This window comes from Bos grunniens, chromosome 24 (assembly GCF_055505025.1).
Source record: "Bos grunniens cultivar Pamir isolate PY7600 chromosome 24, Bosgru_T2T1.0, whole genome shotgun sequence".
Classification (NCBI taxonomy): domain Eukaryota; kingdom Metazoa; phylum Chordata; class Mammalia; order Artiodactyla; family Bovidae; genus Bos; species Bos grunniens.
In genome coordinates, this window is record NC_141188.1 from 54520338 (window position 1) to 54541261 (window position 20924).

The window sequence follows — 20924 nt, forward strand, 5'->3', positions numbered from 1 at the left end:
TTATCCTGGACATTTAGGCTGTTTCCATATCCTGGCTATTGTAAGGTTCAGTCCCTAATTCTTGAAGATCCCCTGGAGAGGAAGTGGCAACCCACTCCAGTATTCTTGCCTGAGAAATCCATGGACAGAGAAGCCTAGGGGGCTCCAGTCCGTGGGGTCGCAGAGTCGGACGGGACTTGGTGACTGAACACACATGCATACAGGGAACCTCCATCCTGTTCTCCATAGTAGCTGTATCAGTCTACATTCCCACCAACAGTACAAGAGGGTCCCCTTTCCTTCACACTCTCTCCAACATTTATTGTGTGTAGATTTTGTGGTGGTCATTTTAACCAGTGTGAGGTGATATCTCCCCCACCCCGCCCCCCTTGTAGTTTTGGTTTTTCATTTCTCTAAGAATTAATGGTGTTGAGCATCTTTTCATATGTTTGTTGGCCATCTGTATGTCTTCTTTGGAGAAATGTCTATTTAGGTCTAAAAAGGTCTCCCGCCCATTTTTTTGATTGGGTTTGTTTTTTGGAGCTGCATGAATTATTTCTATATTTTAGAGATTAATCCTTTGTCAGTTGCTATATTTGCAAATATTTTCTCCCATTCTGAGGGTTGTCTTTTCATCTTACTTATGGTTTCCTTTGCTGCACAAAAGCTTTTAAGTTTAGTTAGGTCCCATTTGTTTATTTTTGTTTTTATTCTAATTACTCTTGGAGGTGGGTCAAAAAGGACTTTGCTGTGATTTATGTCAGAGTCTTCTGCCTATGCTTTCCTCCAGGAGTTTTCTAGTATCTGGCCTTACATTTAGGTCTTTAATCCATTTTGAGTTAATTTTTGTGTTTGGTGTTAGGGAGTGTTCTAATTTCATTCCTTTACATGTTGCTGTCCAGTTTTCCCAGCACCAATTATCTAAGAGGCTATCTTTGCTCCATTGTATATTCTGGCTTCCTTTGTCATAGATTAGCTGACCATAGCTGTGTGGGTTTATCTCTGGGCACTCTATCTTATCCCATTGATCTATATTTCTACTTTTGTGCCAGTATCATACTGTCTGAATTGCTGTTTTAAACCAAATTAAAATATTCTAACTGATTGAAAGTGTAGCTGGTTGGTGAGGCTTTCTCACAGTGTCGTTCAAACAAAGATTCTAATTGCTGATTTTTTTTTTTTTATCGTAAGTATTCTTTTTCTAGACCTTAAGTGATATCTCAAGCAGAGTCCTTAACTTTTCTGTCACTTTCTATCATTAAACCATGGTCCAGTTCCATTAGAAACTAAAATCTGAAATTTAATTTAAAGATTCTTTTTCTCCTATGGTCAGACTTTTGGCTCTGAGGACTAGGGGCATTACAATTTGTTTCCTGAATCCTCCAGCACCTTGGAATAAATGGAGCAGTGGGGGTGGGACAGAAGCAGGGAGCTTACTCCATTTCAGAAACACCTTTAGCCATTCTTCTTACCTCCCTGCTCTTCCTGGTTTTTGTGGGGGTACAGCGATTGGAGATAAAGAAAAGATGAAAGGAGAAAGTCAAGGTGGGAGGGAAGAGAGCACAATGTGAAGCTCTTCACTGATTTTCTGGGCACATGGGCTGACCTCAGGTGGCACCCAGATTCTCAGCCTCTTATAAAACACAATATGAATTATTTACGGGAGCCTGTGGGATGCTTCTCTGGCCAATTCCATGATCTGAGATACCTCGTCAGGACTTAACCCTCCCCCCCACCCCCGTGAAACAGATGTACCTGTCCACCTCACTGGTCTTCTGGAGGGTCAGCTACTTTCAAGCCTAACTTTCCAGCTGCCCATGTGACCCACAGGAAGCTCCTCTGTCTTTGACAAGCCAAATGATGAGAACGCTCATAATCCACACTGGCTCATCTCTCAGACATGCTTGGTTCAGTTATCTCTTGTCTGTTTGAATAGACATAGGGTAGACCAGCAAGCCTGCTGCCTCAATAAGCTTCTACCTAGGGAATAAATGAAAGGCAGATCTCTTTTGCAGGAACCTCAAGAGTCTGTAGATGTCTTTTATTATAGCTTCATTTTATCTTAGCCATCAGGAGAGGAAGAGCACCTCTGTCTCTCACTGGAGAGAATAAAATTGTCTCTCAGGCCTTAGAAGGTTTTGCTAATGATTTCTAGGATACCTCCTTCTTGATTTTCCTTCTCATTATATATATATATATGCTCCAGTGACATTTCAGATCAGTGAGACAGATTTTGATGTCTCTTACCAAGTCTTGGGAAATGTTTAACTCCAAAATAGCCATTTTATTCAGAGTGAGAAGATGCTTGTGCCCATTTGTCTTTAATTTGAGGACCTTCTTGCCAACTCTGTAGTGATAGGGAAAGCAGTACTTGAGATCCTGTTAGTTAAAGTTGACAATACATGAAGTGTTCTTGATGATGTCCTGGTTAAAAGGACAAAACTATGATTGGAAGAATTAATATCATCAAAATGCCCAAATCACCCAAAGCAATCTATAGATTTAATGCAATCCCTGTCAAAATATCCATGACATTTTCATAGAATAGAACAAATATTCCGAAAATTATATGGAACCACAAAAGACCTTGAACTGTTAAAACAATCTTGAAAAATAGAACAGAGTTGAAGGTATCAGACTCTCTGACTTCAGACTATACTACAAAACTACAGAAATCAATATAGCATGGTACTGGCCCCAAAACAGACAAATAGATCAGTGGACCAGAATAAATAACCCCAAAATAAACCCACACCTAACCACAGATATGCAGATGACACCACCCTTATGGCAGGAAGTGAAGAGGAACTAAAAAGCCTCTTGATGAAAGTGAAAGTGGAGAGTGAAAAAGTTGGCTTAAAGCTCAACATTCAGAAAATATTTAGAAGATCATGGCATCTGGTCCCATCACTTCATGGGAAATAGATGGGGAAACAGTGGAAACAGTGTCAGACTATTTTTGGGGGCTCCAAAATCACTGCAGATGGTGACTGCAGCCATGAAATTAAAAGACGCTTACTCCTTGAAAGGAAAGTTATGACCAACCTAGATAGCATATTCAAAAGCAGAGACATTACTTTGCCAACAAAGGTTCGTCTAGTCAAGGCTATGGTTTTCCAGTGGTCATGTATGGATGTGAGAGTTAGACTTTGAAGAAGGCTGAGTGCTGAAGAATTGATGCTTTTGAACTGTGATGTTGGAGAAGACTCTTGAGAGTCCCTTGGACTGCAAGGACATCCAACCAGTCCATTCTGAAGGAGATCAGCCCTGGGATTTCTTTGGAAGGAATGATGCTAAAGCTGAAACTCCAGTACTTTGGCCACCTCATGCGAAGAGTTGACTCATTGGAAAAGACTCTGATGCTGGGAGGGATTGGGGGCAGGAGGAGAAGGGGACGACAGAGGATGAGATGGCTGGATGGCATCACTGCCTCGATGGATGTGAGTCTGAGTGAACTCCAGGAGTTGGTGATGGACAGGGAAGCATGGCATGCTGCGATTCATGGGGTCGCAAAGAGTCAGACATGACTGAGTGACTGAACTGAACTGAACTGATGGTCAGTTATACTATGACAAAGGAAGCAAGAATATACAAAGAAGAAGAGACAGTCTCTTCAATAAGTGGTCCTGGAATAACTTTACAGTTCCATGTAAAGTAATGATATTATAACATTTCCTCACACTGTATACAAAAATACAATGGATTAAAGACAGAATAAGATCTGAAAGTATATAACTCCTGGAAGAGAACATAGGCAGAACACTCTTTGACATAGATCACAGCAATAATTTTTGGACCTGTCCTCTAAGGTAGGTCTTCCCAGGTGGGTCTCAGGAGCCTGGCAATGCAGTAAATGTAGGAGATGTGGGTTCAATCTCTGGGTCAGGAAAATCCCCTGGAAGAAGCATAGCAGCCCACTCTGGTATTATTGCCTGGAGAATGCCATGACAGAGCAAACTCCAGATTACTGTCCATAGCATCACAAAGAATCAGACACGACTAAAGAGATTTAACACACACACACACACATACTCCTAAGGCAAAAGAAATAAAAGCAAAAATAAACAAATGAGACCTAATTAAACTTAAAACTTTTGCACAGCAAGGGAAACCATTGACAAAATGAAATGGCAGCCTACTAAATGAGAGAATATATTTGCAAATGATATTACCAACAAGGGGTCAATATCCAAAATATATAAACAGCTCTGCTAAGTCTCTTCAGTCATGTCAGACTCTGTGCGACCCCATAGACAGCAGCCCACCAGGCTCCCCTGTCCCTGAGATTCTCCAGGCAAGAACACTGGAGTGGGTTGCCATTTCCTTCTCCAATGCATGAAGGTGAAAATTGAAAGTGAAGTCGCTCAGTCGTGTCCAACTTCCAGCAACCCATGGACTGCAGCCCACCAGGCTCCTCTGTCCATGGAATCCTCCAGGCAAGAGTACTGGAGTGGGGTGCCATCGCCTTCTCCATATAAACAGCTCATATAACTCAATATAAAAAAAAAAAAAGCCAACCCAATTTAAAAATGGGCAGAAGAGCTGAATAGACATTTTTCCAAAGAAGATATACAAATGGCCAATAGGCACATGAAAGATGCTCAACATTTCTAATTAATAGAAAGGCAAATCAAAACCACAATTAGACATCACCTTACACTTGTCAGAATGGGTGTCATCAAAAAGTTTACAAAAAACAAATGTAGGCAAGAATGTGGAGAAAAGGAAATCCTTGTACACTGTGGGTAGGTGTGTAAGTTGATTCATCTGCTATGTAAAACAGTATGGAGGTTCCTGAAAAAAGCTAAAAACAGAACTACCATGTGATCCAGCAATTCTGTGCTTGGGTATTTATCTAAAAGAAGCAAAAACACTAATTTGTAAAGATACATGTACCCAGTGTTCATAGCAGGTTTGATCCCTGTGTCAGGACAATTTCCCTGGAGTAGGAAATGGCAGCCCACTCCAGTAATCTTGCCTGGAAAATCCCATGGACAGAGAAGCCTAGTGGGCTGCAATCCATGGGGTCGCAGAGAGTCAGACAGGACTGAGCACACACACACGATGCTCGTAGCAGCACTGTTTGCAGTAGCCAGGTTACGGAAGCCAAGCATGTGTCCATCGATAGACAAGTGGATAAAGACGCTATGGTATTCATATACAGGGGAGTATTCCTCAGCCACTAAAAAGAATTACATTCTCTCATTTGTAGCAGTGTGGATGGGCCTAGAGAATGTTATGCCTAATGAAATGAATCAAAGACAAATAGTGTATGATACCACTAATTTGCGAAATTGAAAAAAGTAAAATGAACGTATCGAGGAAAACAGAAACAAACTCAGATATAGAAAACAAACTAGTGGTTTTCAGTGGAAAGAGGAAAGGGAAGAGGGGCAAAATAGGGCATGAGGTGAAAACACAGAAATTACTGTATATAAAATAGATAAGTGACAAGGATATACTGTAGAGCACGGGGTATTATAACCACTATTTTGAATAACGTAATGGAGTATTATCTATAAAATTACTGAACCACAATGCTGTATGCCTAAAACTAATATAATATTGAAAATCAACTATACTTCATTTAAGAAAAAACAGACGAAACTTCATGTCAATGAATCATATTCTTTTAACTGATATATAGTATTCAGAATTTCAGTATTACTTTTCAACATATATTTTTATTCAGTTTTCAAATCTGCATATATCATTTTTATTTTTATGACTCTAACATGACATTTTATGGAAGTATAATAAATTTGTATATAGAGACCTAACCATATTTTTGCAGAATGTAGTTTGTTTCCCATGTTTTCATAGTAAGATTTAATGTCTTTGGGGCTTAAGTATAAATTGCAAAGATTGTGGTTAATTCATACAGTTGCATATTATGGAGCTGTTAAAAATTACACTGCTGACTTATTTATTGACAGAGAAAGATTTTTCTGTAACTTTTTTAAGACTACAAAACAGTATGTATGGTATAATGCCATTTTTGAAAAATAAGTATATTAGTATATATTCTCTTGCTTTCACACACACATATATATGCATGTGTGGAAATTATAAATAAATAATAATAGTTCTTTTTGGATAATGAGGTTCTGGTAAATTTTATTAACATTTCTACAATGAGAGCATATTGATAAACAAAAAAGTAGATATTATTATTTAAAGCATCAATGAAATGAAAAAGGCATTGGGGTTCCTGGCTAGAAATGAAGTATTGCATCATTAATACTCAAGAGTATTGCTTTCCTTTTAGGTCAAGACACAGAAGAAGCAGGGAGCTCCATGTCCACTCTGGAGAGGTCACTGGCGGCACGCCGAGCCACCCGGGCCAAGCTCATGATTCCTATGGATGCCCAGTCCAGCAATCCTGGTGAGTGACAGTTGGTGCCACAGTGGAGACGGGAACAACATCACGTTAATATGAGGCATGCGTGCTTAGCCGCTCAGTCGTGTCCAACTCTTTGCAACCCTTTTGCCTGTAGCCCGCCAGGCTCCTCTGTCCATGGGATTTTTAAGGCAAGAATACTCCAGTGGGTGGGCATTTTCCTCCTTGATTTGCAGTATTATATTAGTTTCAGTTTGTATATTATATTATACAGTTTTCTTTGTGTATCTTTTCTCTATCAGCTATCAAAACCTGATTAGAGTTTTCTCTGAACTTTCTGGACAAATGGGCATAATGAAGAACAATTAAAATCATATCATTTTTATTTGGAAGTTAGAATTTTCACTCTGTTGTTTGTTGTGCTTGCCTTACACAACCACGTGATTTATCTATGGGCAATCAGTTGATACATATTTAAGAAGTTGTATAGAAAACGAATCGATCTAAAAAGAATGGAAGTTTTGTCATTATTGATCTTATTCTAACAACCACCTTCATAGATTTTAAAAAACTTTTAATAAGTCTAATTTTCAGACTTAAATAATCTAGCTCTCTTGAAACAAATATTGAAATAATCACTTCCTACTCCCTTCATGTTGAAGTTTTCTGTCATACTCCCATTTTCACTGAAGACATTAGTATCTGCGAATCACTTCCTTTCCAATTACCTCTGTGATCAATCTTGGTAATTACAGTATCCATGCACGTAATCCATCTGATGTTAGTTCCTGATGTTCCCTACAATATTAGCTCTTTCCCACCTCAATTCATCAGTTCCATGTCACACAGTAAACCAATAACTGTACCTGCTGCAGAATGTCAGTTTCTGTCATCTCTTTTTCTAGCACAGTATTCTTTTTCTCGTTTATTGGCCCCTTGCTAACAAATTTTTAATCCCACTAGGACCTACAGTCCATTAACTCTGCAACCTTCCCATTATCCCTGGTCTTCCTCATGTCTTTTTATTTCCATTAAAACTCAACTTCCAATCCAGCATTAATTACTACCTTCCGTCCCTTCTAAACAGCCTCATCTCCCTTGGTTCTTCTTCCCTATCATAGTTACCACCCAAAAAAACTCAACCCTGGTTAAATTAGCTCCTCAGCAACATTGACCATGAACCCTGACAGCTGACTTCATTTGAAGAAAGATATGTAGCCTATTTGGGCTTCCCTGGTGGCCCAGCTGGTAAAAAATCCACCCGCAATGTGGGAGACCTGGGTCCAATCCCTGGGTTGGGAAGATCCCCTGGAGAAGGAAACTGCTCCCCACCCCAGTATTCTGGACTGGAGAATTCCATGAACTGTATAGTCCATGAGGTCACAAAGAGTCGGACATGACTGAGTGACTTTCACTTTCATATAGCCTATTCACTGGGCATTTATGACAACAAATTCAAGGTGAACTGTCATTTATTTGGAAATGCCAGTCATTTCTCTCACTTTGAGAGAAATCATTCATTATCATTCACTGAGACATCATTCATTGTCTCACTGTATAAGATGAATATCTTATATCTATTCTTTCCTTTCTGACTCAATACCTCTCTCCTTTCCCCTGTCCCTGCTAATAAGCCTGCTTCTTTTATCACCAAGAGAAGCATTTAGAAATGATATCCTTATCTACCCTTCAAATCTAGTGATCTGTTTTTGTTTCTGTGTAAGACCAGCCCTTTCCCTTGAGGACAACCTTTCATTCCCACTTAGGGACTCTTCTGTAATTATCCCTTTCCTTTCTTGGATCATCAGTTTTCCTTCCTACTCCAATATGTGTATGAGCATTATCTCATAACTCCCTTGTTAAAGCATCTTCCCTGAAACCACTAGCCCATTCCTCCCCTTTCCTGAGAAACTCTCTTAAAAGTTGTCTGTAATTACTTTTTGCTCTTTTAATCTTCTTTATTAATTTTAATAGCATTTCCACAGTCCCTCTACTAAAACCATGGCTGCCAAGATTTCAATAATCTCCACATCTTCTTACCAAATGCTCAATTGTCCAGTGCTCAGCAAAATTTGACATAGCTTCTGTTTTTCCTGGAATGCTTTCTTCACTTGCCTGTTGTGTTCTAAATGCCCCCAGTTTTCTTCCTGTCCCACTGCCTTCTCATTTTTAGTCCTTTACTTACTCCTCCTTTCTCCCCAATCTCTTAAGAGATAGAGTACCCTCGGGCTCAGTCTGCAAACTGCTGTCTACTATCTACACTCGCTTCTTAGAAGTTGTCATCTAATACCAATGGCTTTAATGCCATTTGCATGCTGATGAGTCACAAAAGTTAATCCCCAGATTAATTCCTTCCTGAAACCCACATCAATTTCCATATACAATATTGACTCACCTTCTTCAAATGGCTAATAGGCAAGCCAGGTGAGCTCAACATGGAAATCTTGCTGTTCCATAATTCCCTCTCCCCAGCTCCAAACTTGATTCCTATTATTTTTCCCAATACACGGTACCACTATTTAACCATCTATTCTTGTTTAAAAAACAAAATAAAACACAACCTCTAGTTTCATACTTCTTTATTCTGATTTCCTCACATCGCAAATTCAGTCTTTCACCAAATCTGATAGTTCTTGCTTTCAAAACCCATCCCGAATCTGACTACTCTTTCCCACCTCCACTTTTCTGCCTTATCCAAGCTATACCATCTCTAGATGGCAAATATAATCTATAGATTGTAGACTATAGCTGTAAACTTGTAACTGTTCTCTTTTCTTGAGCTCTTGATCTTACAGGAAGTCGTCTACACCGAAGCTTTTCAATGTGAATTGGATGATGTTATTCCTCTTGACTTCCCGTCACATGTGGCACAATATCCAGCGATTTCGTCATGCCCAAGAGGTGCCCTGTGGTCCAGCCTCTGGCATGTCTCTCACACTGTCTCCTGCTGTTTCTCTCTATAATCTCTTTCAGCCACATAGCTCTCCTCTCTGTTCTTTGGCAATAACACACATTCCATCTCAGGGACGTTTTACTGTCCTCTTTGCCTGGCATTTCTTTCCATAGATATTTAGTTGACTTTTCCCTCATTTATTCAGGTCTGTGTTCAACTACCACCACCGCGAAGGAACATAGATCTTCCCTGACCATTACCTAGGAGCCTCCTTGGTCTCTCTCTACGCTCTTCATTCTGCTTTGTTTTTCTTAATTTGTATAACTGTCTTACTTGCTTTATTGTGTTTGTTTACTTATCATGTGTTTTCCCTGTGTAGTATAGGCTCTATGAGAGCAGGAATTTTGCCTGCTTTCATCACGTCATATCCTCAGTACCCCAAATGGAGATTGGCATGGTAGGCACTCAGTTGATACTGTTCAGCCAAATGAATGAACTAATGGCTGTTTCTTTCTACCTACTGTATGTGATGTTTCCTCTACATTCCAACATAGCTCTCAATTTTACTATAATAAATGGAATTTATAACAGATGCCAGTTGTTCAACTCATGGGATAGATACTGTTCTTATGCCTGTTTTACTAATAAAAGAACTGAGGCTTACAGAGTTTAAGTACATAGCTTACAATCATACAGCGAGTAAGTGACAGGGCCAGAATTGGGACTCCGGACCGGCTTCAGCCTCTGTGCTCTGAATCATTATGCTCCCAGCTGCAGTCCTCTGTGAAGCTATTCATTCCTTTACCACATAGAAGGATGCTGTACACTTAGCTGCTTCTATTTGTGTTTTCCTTCCAGCCACTTTCCTCTTATAACTAAGTTCTGTCTGTGCCAACCTTCTATAGCTTTCTTCTTAAAAATCAGTGTGTTTCAGAATCTTCATGGGACTTTCTCTCCCATATATAACTTCTTCATCTAAGAAGTTTCCATATCCCATTGACTTTTTTTTCTTCCACTGTATCTTTTGAATCCCTGGCTGCATTCCCATTTCCAAGATTCATGTTTTTATTCTTCTCTTTATGGCCTTACCCCTGAACTGTCAAAACAGCTTTATAATTAATCTTCCTCCTCTCTGTAGTACCTTCTAAATGTCTTTGTATCCTGCTTGCCAAATTTCTTCCTAAAACAACTTAAATATGGCATTCTACTCCATAAATTTTCCCAATGGCTCCTCACTGTCTTCCAAGAAAAAAAAAAAAAAAAAAACCCTGTGTATACCAGATGTAAGTCTGTATTTCTAGTCTCCTGTTGCTATGTTAGACACCCTTGCCAAGCCAGACCAATCACCAGTTCACAAATATGCATTGTTGTTTATTTGATTTTCCTTCTGAACACATTTTTTTTTCCCCCTTATGGAATGACTTGGTAGCCATCTCTAACTAATAGAGATCTGTGAATCTTTCAAAGACCAGAGAGGTATTAATGCTCTCATGAATTCTTTCCTCTCTGATTACTACACCCAGAAATGAGGGCTTCTTTTCTCATGTTTGAATAGTCTCTCTTTTTAACACTTTTGTGGAATTAATTCCTCAGAGTACTGCCTCATATACTTAGGTATTCAAGTCCAAATCTTCCCTCCTCTAACAGATTGTGTATTACATGATAGGGAGGGGATGCAGCTAATTCTTCTTCATATTCACACATTGTTTAACTCAATATCTAGCATAAAATTGGTACTTGCTAAGTATCTGTCAAATAAATGACTAGATGAAAAAAATAAACGTATTATAAGAAGGCCTTGTGTTCATAACACATCAGGGTTTAAGGCTCTTTTTTTAGCAGTTCTAATAGAATATCTTCAAATAAAAACTTGATACATTAAAGGCAGTTAAAATTGTTTACATTCAACAAGAACTAACGAGCTTAGAAAGAAAGAGAAATGTAATGAAATATAACAAGTGTTGAGAACTTCTAAATATTATTCACTAGCTAAATACCTTTCTAATTCATATGTCATTTACTCCTCCCAATACTCTCATGTGTTGAGTTTATCCTGATTTTACAGATGGGAAATAGTCTTAGCTTAACAAACTTCCTTCCTTCCATGAGTCTGTATGATGTGCTTCTTTTCTAAGGACAAAGATGCCTTATATTATTTGTATTCATTTTTAAAAATAATTTGTTTGACTCTAGCATCTCCAGTTTACAAACATGCAAACCAAAGTTCTGAGAGTCTGAACCCAACGCTTGTGCTCAGTCTGTTGGCTTCACCCTACCCCCTCATGCTGTCATCTCAAGCTCTGACTTGCTCGATGGCTAAAGCACGACTTCTCTTATTCCTAGTGTCTTACATGAATGCAGGCCCTAAAATGACAAGTAATTTATTACTTTAATTAGTTTAAAATTAGTAAATTAGTAGTTAGAAATGTATTAGTTTTATTAATTTGAAAACTATTCTATAAAGCATGCGTATATGTAATTTTCAGCAGTTAAATACATTTATAAAATGCATAGGGACACTCTGACTCAACAGTTCCATACCTAGATTTATTCTGTTCTTGGGTGTATATCTAGCAGAAATGCCTAATATGCTCACCAAAAGACATGTATAAGAATACGTTGGGGAATACTGCTTGTCATGACTTGGTAATGTATATAACGTATTCACACAATGGACTACCATGTAGCAATGAACACGGAAAAGCTAAAATGGTACAAACAATATGGAGACTCTCACAGATGTACTCCTGCAAAACAGAAATGTAATTCATCTGTATGATTCAATTTATGTAAATCTTAAACAGGCAAAGTAACCTATGGGGTTAGAATTCAAAAGAGTAGTTACTCTTAATGAGAGGTGGTTAGTTACCAGAAGGGAACATGGAGCAGCTTCTGATAACGTTCCATTTTCATGGCCTGGATGATGGTCAGAAGACATTTCACCCTGAAAAATCACTGAGCAGTACTGACGATATTTAGTTTTCAATATGTATTACTGTTGTTCAGTTGCAAAGTTGTGTCCAACTCTTTTTGACCCCAAGGACTGCAGCACACCAGGACTCCCTGTCCCTCGCTGTCTCCCAGAGTTTGCCCAACTTCATATCCATTGATTTGGTGATGTCATCCAACCATCTCATCCTCTGGCACCCTTTCTCCTTCTGCCTTCAATCTTTCCCAGCATCAGGGTCTTTCCAATGAGCCAGCTATTGGCCAAACTATTGGAGCTTCAGCATCAGTCCTTTCAGTGAGTATTAAGGATTGATTTCCTTTAAGATTGACTGGTTTGATCCCCTTGCTGTCCAAGGGACTATAAATATGCATATTATATTTAAATAAAACTTCAGTTAGAAATGAAGAGTCAGTAGAATATAGACCTTTTGAAATCTTTGTTGCATTACATTCTTTGTTGGCTCCAAACTCAGTTGGTTAAACTCTATCTAACAAGAGAAAATTTATTTCAGCATATAATCCAAGTTGATTTTAAAATTAATTCTTAGACTTTCTGATAAATAAAATAGATTCTTTGCAACTGACATGATTGATGGGCCTTAGCTAACTAGGCTGAAAAACTTGTAGATTTGTATCTTGACAGAGTTATGATTTCATTCAGAATGGTAGATGCATGTACTGATGGCCCACTTGCAACTATTTGGATTTACTAGTGTATCAGGTCTTGTATAAACTACATCATAGCATAGTTTGGGTTTCCAGTCACACGTATAAAGATGCTTGCTGTTCCACTTATAATCTCTATTTTTGTAAGATTATTTCCCCCCTCTTCCTTGACATTTCTCACCATGTTCTGCAAAATGATAACTACCAGATAAAATATAAACTATCTGAAGTGTTTTTTAGTTCTTAAAATTCACATGAAATGGCATTTAATTTCATTGAAGTACAAAACCTGTTTATTTGTCTGAGGTTATGCTTTTTGGTTGAAAATATTAGGTGGCATATGTTACTTCTTACCCCAGAACACACTTCACAGCTAAGCAAGCTGATGCCTATGAGAAGCATAGTAGCTAATAGCATAGACAGGAGAAGAATCCAGATATTCTGATTTCCCCAGTCTGGTGCTCTTTCTTATAAAACTGTGGCAAAAAGTGAGTATTTTTACAGTGGCCAAAAATAATTTTATGTGATTTTCTTACTATAAATTAGTCTCCTGGAGAAGACTCTTAAGAGTCCCTTGGACTGTAAGGAGATCCAATCGTCCATCCTAAAGGAAATCAGTCCTGAATATTCATTGGAAGCACTAATGCTGAAGCTGAAACTCCAATGCTTTGGCCACCTGATGCAAAGAATTGACTCATTGGAAAAGACCCTGATGCTGGGAAAGATTGAAGGTGGGAGGAGAAGGGGACAACAGAGGATGAGATGGTTGGATGGCATCACTGATTCAATGGACATGAGTTTGAGCAAACTCCAGGAGTTGGCGATGGACAGGGAGGCCTGGCGTGCTGCAGTCCATGGGGTCGCAAAGAGTTGGACACGACTGAGCAACTGAACTGAAGGAAAGTCATATGCTGAGTTTCCAGGAATCAGACTCTGAAAAGAGATTGGAAAACAGGAGATTTATTAGCAAGTTCCTTTAGGAGTAACACCTGTGAGGGTAAAGGGTACAGGATTGCTGAGAGGGAGATAGTAAACTAATCAGGTATTGTTATCGTCATTCACTTTGTAAATCGTGTCCAAGTCTTTGAGACCCCCATGGAGTATAGCACACCAAGCTTCCTGTCCTTCACTATCTCCTGGAGTTTGCTCAAATTCGTGTCCATTGAATTGATGATGCCACCCAACCATCTCATTCTCTTTCACCCTCTTCTCCTGCCTTCAGTCTTTCCCAGCATCAGGGTCTTTTCCAATGAGTTGATTCTTCATATCAGGTGGCCAAAGTATTGGAGCTTCAGCATCAGTCCTTCTGGTGAATATTTAGGGTTGATTTCCTGTTGGATTGACTGGTTTGATCTCCTTGCTGGTTGGCATATGGAAAAACTATTTGGCCAACCCAAAAGTTTGATGGAGGCCTCAATTGACAGTACAGATTGCTCTGGTGCTGGAATTATCCTTCTAGGTTGTCCCAGATGAGGTGCGGGGGTGGGGGAGGTTCTGTAGTCTTTGAGGCAGACTGCTCCTAGGAAGTAAGGTACAGCCTTGGTGAGCAGCTTCTTTGACTGAGAGCAGTACCTGGAGCGATGGCAGCTTTTCTTACACTTTCAGTGTTTTATTATTCCATGCATCCTAATTATTCTGCCTTGGAAAGATTCCTTTTCCATTCTCATATTGTGTTTTCTGCTGCTGTAAAATGCCTGAGGAGAGGCGAAGAATAGATCTAGGTAAAATAGAAATGGAAGCAGATACCCTGTAGGATCACATCAGCTGTACAATTTTAATAATTCACTGTGTGAGTTTGTTAAGTAAAAATCTCTTGAATTTCTTTTTTTTTTTTTCAGTTTTTTATTTCCTTGTAAATATTTGAAGGAAAAAATGTAAGATCAGCCTCTAAAGAAGCTAGAAGTTTCAAAAACTTAAATTAGATGGTGTTTAAAAAGACTGAGGCAGAAGAAAGCATACAGTTTTGTTTTAAGGATAGCTTGGATGCTGCTATGGTTACTGGTTGGGGGCCTTTCTAGAACGTTAACTACGAGAGCCAGCATTTTCTTCCCCACCTTCACTATCTGCTTTAGTCACTTGAGTGCAGAACTCAAACAGTTTTCAATATCTTTGGAAATTTTTGACTTATATTTTAAGTGGTCATATTTTTTAAAATTTTATTTATCATTGAACAGTTTTATTTAGATATAATTTATGTGTGTAACTGTACATATTTAATGTACATAGTCTAGTAAGTTTAGACGTGCATTCACCCATGATACCATCACCACAAAGTCATAGATAAGGTTGTTTTAAACAGTATTTTTTATTAAATGTTATTCAGCTCAGTCTTGAGGCAGATCTGTTGGGACTCAGGAGAAATTAATGTCAATAACCAACATTTCCACCCTGCTGCACTTGTAGGTGGGTGCTGTCTTTAATCCTCAGAACCACATCCTAATGTTGGTACCACGATGATCTCCACTTTACTGATGAAAAAAACAGGAAATAGATTTACATACCCTCTCATGTGAATGTATAGTTACCTACTGCTGCTAAGTCGCTTCAGTCGTGTCCGACTCTGTGCGACCCCATGGACTGCAGCCCACCAGGCTTCTCCATCCATGGGATTCTCCAGGCAAGAACACTGGAGTGGGTTGTCATTTCCTTCTCCAATGCATGAAAGTGGAAAATGAAAGTGAAGTCGCTCAATCGTGTCTGACTCTTAGCGACCCCGTGGACTGCAGCCTACCAGTCTCCTCCATCCATGGGATTTTCTGGGCAACAGTACTGGAGTGGGGTGCCATTGCCTTCTCCCAGTTACCTACTATTACCTAACAAATTACCTCAAAATGTAGCAACAGAAAACAGCCATTTATTTTTTCAGTAGCTTCTGAGCATCAGGAATCCAGGAATGATTTAGCCAGGCAGTTCAAGCTCAGGGTCCTCAAGACATGACTCCTGGCTTCCTCCAGAGTGAACCATCAGAGAGAGCGAGAGGGGAAAAGAGAATGAGAAAGAATCTCATTTAACCTATTTTTGAAAGTGACATACCATCACTTCCATTGCACTCTTTGGTCACCAGACCAATCTGGATGAATTGTGGCAGGGAACTCCAACAAGGATGTGAATACATGAAGAGAGAATCAACGGGCACTGTCTTCGATGTTGGCTGTGGCATTGTTTCCCTATCAACTGGCAGAACTAGATAATGAACCCAGGCAGTCTGACCTAGTGTTCGGGCCCTTTACCACTATTTTAAGAATAACTGCAGAACGTGTCGTTGTGAATGTTCACTATTTTCCTCAAGTAGGAATTTGTGGATACTTGTGGCTGGCCTCCAGTGACAATTGCTTGTCAAAGGACACCTGAAAATGTGAAGGAGAGTATTTATCAAGGGTGATGGAAACTACAGTTCCGAATAGTCCAGATTATATGTAGGCCATTGCCAAAAAGAAACGCTAAAGAGAGGCAGAGTGCGAAATCATGTCACTTAAGCTCTTTGCACTTTAAAATATTATCTTTACTCGTCTGTTCACCTCTCCTCCTCAACAAATCTCTCAAATTGTCAAGTATCATGGGGAGAAGTACCTATAGAGAGCTTTATTTCTTAATAACTTTAAAAATAAAATCTGTATTTTTAGATTTCCTGTAGTTCGTGTTTAACACTAACATTTTTGTAAATGTTGTTTAAAGTTTTTGAATATCAATGTGCCCTGTTCAGGAAACTAAGTAATTTGGTGGTGAGGGAGTTTCTACTTGAAAAATCTTTATGCGTCAGTATGAGAGATAAATCCAGTTGTCAGCAAGCTGTGTCAGAACAGATTTCTTGTCATAGTTGGCCGCAAGGCAGAGATTTATTGAAAATATTTGATGATATCACTCTTTGAGCTGTTTTGCATAAGCAGAGCAGGGCAGTGAATGCCTTGAATTGTACTGTGAGGACGTGTCTGTGTAGGTGTGTGTTTCTGGCTCTCAAAACTGACGTGTAATTGAAAATACAAAAATGCACTTCAATACACAGTGTTAGGTCCAACTTATTTCAGAATGATTAGTTTTGCAACAACTGTTTTATAAGTAAGGGTAGCTGTCTGTTCTATTTTAGAAATGAATCATGGATTAGAAAACTTCAAAACCAAAGCTTTGGAATACTGACTAGTCTATTCATGTGAGGGAAATAGAACAATGCAAATTTCTGAGTTGCTGAGACATACAACAGATTTATTGTTTTTGTAAAAGAACTTTTATTATTTGCAAACCTTTTGTACTCAGGTCAGTAGTCAAAATGCAAAACTCATAGAAAGTAAAATTTCTTTTCTTAAGTAATGAGAGACTTGGAGCTGGAATATGAATTTAGTCTCTTGGGTTCTCTCTGTTCTCTAACTTATACAGAATCTGCGGCTTGCCAAATTATTTTATGTTTCTCTATTCAAATTTATTCAGCACCAACTGGAAGATATTTATGACATTCTTTTTCTAACTGCGTTGTAAAATATTGGTTAAATTCAGATAACAATATTGATTAGAATGTGCACAGTTTGTCAAGTGGGTGCTTTCTACTTTTAAGGGAGACTATTATTGTCACATTTATTTATGAGTAAAAATTGTCAACACAGGAAAAGCTTTGCAATTTGGCAGTCAACCTTAATGACTGTATAGTAATCTCATTTTGATTGGTAAGATGTATGAATTCAATTAACTGCTTCAGAGAGTGAAATTTTGAGTCATAGGAATACAGACTTTGTTATTATATGATTTTTATTTGCAAATGTATTCAAATCTATTACTATTATTGTCATTGTAGTAACGTAGTAACTATACACACCAGGAAACAAAATAATACATACATGAAATCATGTGAAAAATCTCCAGTGGGTTAAAATGACAGATTTATAAATATTTCTAGAAAATCTCTCTTGTTAACTCACTTGAAAAATATGAAGTATCTCCAGAACTGTACTATGACAGACACAAAGACTACAAAATGATAACCTTTTCCTTGAGGGAATTTATCATTATTTTGGCTGGAATCTGGTTTGAATTTCTAATTCTTTTCGACGGTTCCCTTCTCATTTTATTTCTTTTCCTTTTTCTAAACTCTGTTCATGTGTTTATATAGCCACAATCTACTTTTATAAAATATCTTATCTATTAAATTATAACATCTTTATTTATGATGTTATATATCAGTTAGTCTGAATTTTTCATTGAAGTCCTTCCAAAAATAATTTAGAAAAGCTTTGTATTACCACACACGTTTTTAATTCAGTATTTAAAATTAAATATTATAGGTTAAGTATCTGCAAAATACATAATTTTTCTGATAGTCTACTCTTTTAAATAAAGCCAAAAGTATAAAAACACCATAGCCGTTTGATACCCACCATCATCCATTTACAAAGTGTCAATACGTTAGGAAGTTTCCCTTTTGCAGAGAAAAGTTTGTACCACTCATTTTCTTCCTTTAACTAATACCTACAATTCACTTCCCCACAGAATTGCATACAACTGTCAGCTCTGTGAACTTTCACAGGAAGTTAAATTCTGCTGCTGCGGCTGCTAAGTCGCTTCAGTCGTGTCCGACTCTGTGTGACCCCATAGACGGCAGCCCAACAGGCTCCTCTGCCCATGAGATTTTCCAGGCAAGAGTACTGGAATGGGTTTTAACCAGAAAGTTAAATAGTATTTCAGTTAACAACTAGATAATGTCCTCTAATTTTTCTGGAAGGAAAAGTTATATTCAAGTATTGATTAATCATTCAAGTTATCTGCTTTCTAATTTTCTAGGAGGTACAACTGTAAAAAGTATCATGACATATATCTACAGGTTTTATTCACTTAGAGGTACTTCGTATAATACAATATACTAAGACAGGATTTAAAACATTGAAATATCTTTACAAATGTAAGTTTTTGAAAAAATATTTTATCCCATTAAAACATTAATATACATTCTTATTTGATTCAGACAAAGCACCCATTACTTCAGTTCAGTTCAGTGGCTCAGTCGTGTCCGACTCTTTGCGACCCCATGAATCGCAGCACACCAGGCCTCCCTGTCCATCACCAACTCCCGGAGTTCACTCAGACTCACATCCATCAAGTCAGTGATGCCATCCAGCCATCTCATCCTCTGTCGTCCCCTTCTCCTCCTGCCCCCAATCCCTCCCAGCATCAGAGTCTTTTCCAATGAGTCAACTCTTTGCATGAGGTGGCCAAAGTCCTGGAGTTTCAGCTTTAGCATCATTCCTTCCAAAGAAATCCCAGGGCTGATCTCCTTCAGAATGGACTGGTTGGATCTCCTTGCAGTCCAAGGGACTCTCAAGAGTCTTCTCCAACACCACAGTTCAAAAGCATCAGTTCTTCAGCTCTCAGCTTTCTTCACAGTCCAACTCTCACATCCATACATGACCACAGGAAAAACCATAGCCTTGACTAGACGAACATTTGTTGGCAAAGTAATGTCTCTGCTTTTCAATTTGCTATTTAGGTTGCTCATAACTTTTCTTCCAAGGAGTAAGCGTCTTTTAATTTCATGGCTGCAGTGACCATCTGCAGTGATTTTGGAGCCCCCCCAAAAATAAAGTCTGACACTGTTTCCACTGTTTCCCCATCCCATTACTTAACCTCCTTAAAAAAGAGTTAGTCCTCATTACCAAAACAGTCAGTCAAAACTTTCTATCTGAAAAAAGACCTGGGTTCATTTTTCAATTAAACATGTTAATATGCACTTTAAGGAGTGTTATAAATATACTGAAATTAAATTCTCAAATGCAGTTTTACATATATATGTGTATATATATATATATATATATATATACACACCCCCTCCCTCTTGAGCCTCCCTCCTACCCCCGTTCCCGCCCTCTAGGTTATCAGAGCACCAGGCGGGGGGCTCCCTGTGCTATACAGAAGCTGCCCCCTAGCTATCTATTTTACACATGATAGTATATACGCGTGTGTGTTCAGTTGCTTTAGTGTGTCTCTTTGTGACCCTGTGGATTGTAACACGCCAAGCTCCCCTGTCCATGGGATTCCCCAGGCAAGAATACTGGAGTGGGCTGCCATTTCCTTCACCAGGGCATATTCCTGGCCCAGGGATTGAGCCTGGGTCTCCTGCATTGCCGGTGGATCCTTGACCACTGAGCCCCGGGTGAAATGTATCCATGTCGGTTTTGTTTTCTCGATCCGCCCCACCCTAGCCTTCCCCTCTCTGTCCGCTTGGCTGTTCTCCGGGTGTGTGTCTCCATTTCTTCCCTGCAAATAGCTTCATCAGTACCATTTTTCTAGATTCCATATATATGCGTTAATATATGATATTTGTTTTTCAGTTTCTGATTTACTTCACTCTGTATAACAGGCTCTAGGTTCATTCACCTCACTACAACTGATTTAAATTCATTCCTCTTTATGGCTAAGTAATAGTCCATTGCATATATGTACCACATCTTCTTTATACATTCATCTGTCGATGGACATCCAGATTGCCTCCATGTCCTGGCTAGTGCTGCAATGAACACATTTTGGGGTACATGTGTCATTTTGAAGGAACCTTTTTAATTTAAAGTGCTATGTATTTCATGTAATTAATCTGCATTTTTAAGTCAAAATATTTTAAAAATCTGTTTGTAACCAACAATACTGCAGTGTAATTTGTATCTTGATGATGAAATTACTAGGTAAAGGAATGTGATTTAAAAAAAAAAAAGATTTTACTTTGATAAATGTACACTGCTGTCCATGTTGAACTTCAGCAACTGGCCTTAGGGTATAACTAAATTAAAAAATCATAATATAAAATAAATAATTCATTAATTTTTTAGATAAGAATATGCTGTTGAAATTGATCATTCCAGCAGCTAGCTTAATTTTTATTTTTTGTTAATAAAAGGTAGAACATGCTAAACATTTTATAAGATCAAGATTGACTTACACTGAGAGTAAGTATTTCATAATATGATACAGTTCAGTTCAGTCACTCAGTCGGGTCTGACTCTTTGTGACCCCATGGACTTCAGCACGCCAGGCCTCCCTGTCCATCACCAACTCCCAGAGTTTACTCAGATGCGTGTCCATTGAGTTAGTGATGCCATCCAGCCATCTCATCCTCTGTCGTCC

General features: G+C 38.6%; 1 protein-coding gene across 5 annotated transcripts in view; it reads left to right on the plus strand.

The window, feature by feature from the left end:
• Positions 1-20924, plus strand: part of DCC (DCC netrin 1 receptor) — an 845500-nt gene that overhangs the window by 754800 nt on the left and 69776 nt on the right. For all 5 annotated transcript variants that reach the window (XM_086372410.1, XM_086372411.1, XM_086372412.1 and 2 more), the window contains exon 24: positions 6248-6364. In XM_086372410.1, the coding sequence (XP_086228536.1) occupies positions 6248-6364 (117 nt within the window). The remainder of the gene's footprint in view (positions 1-6247; positions 6365-20924) is intronic.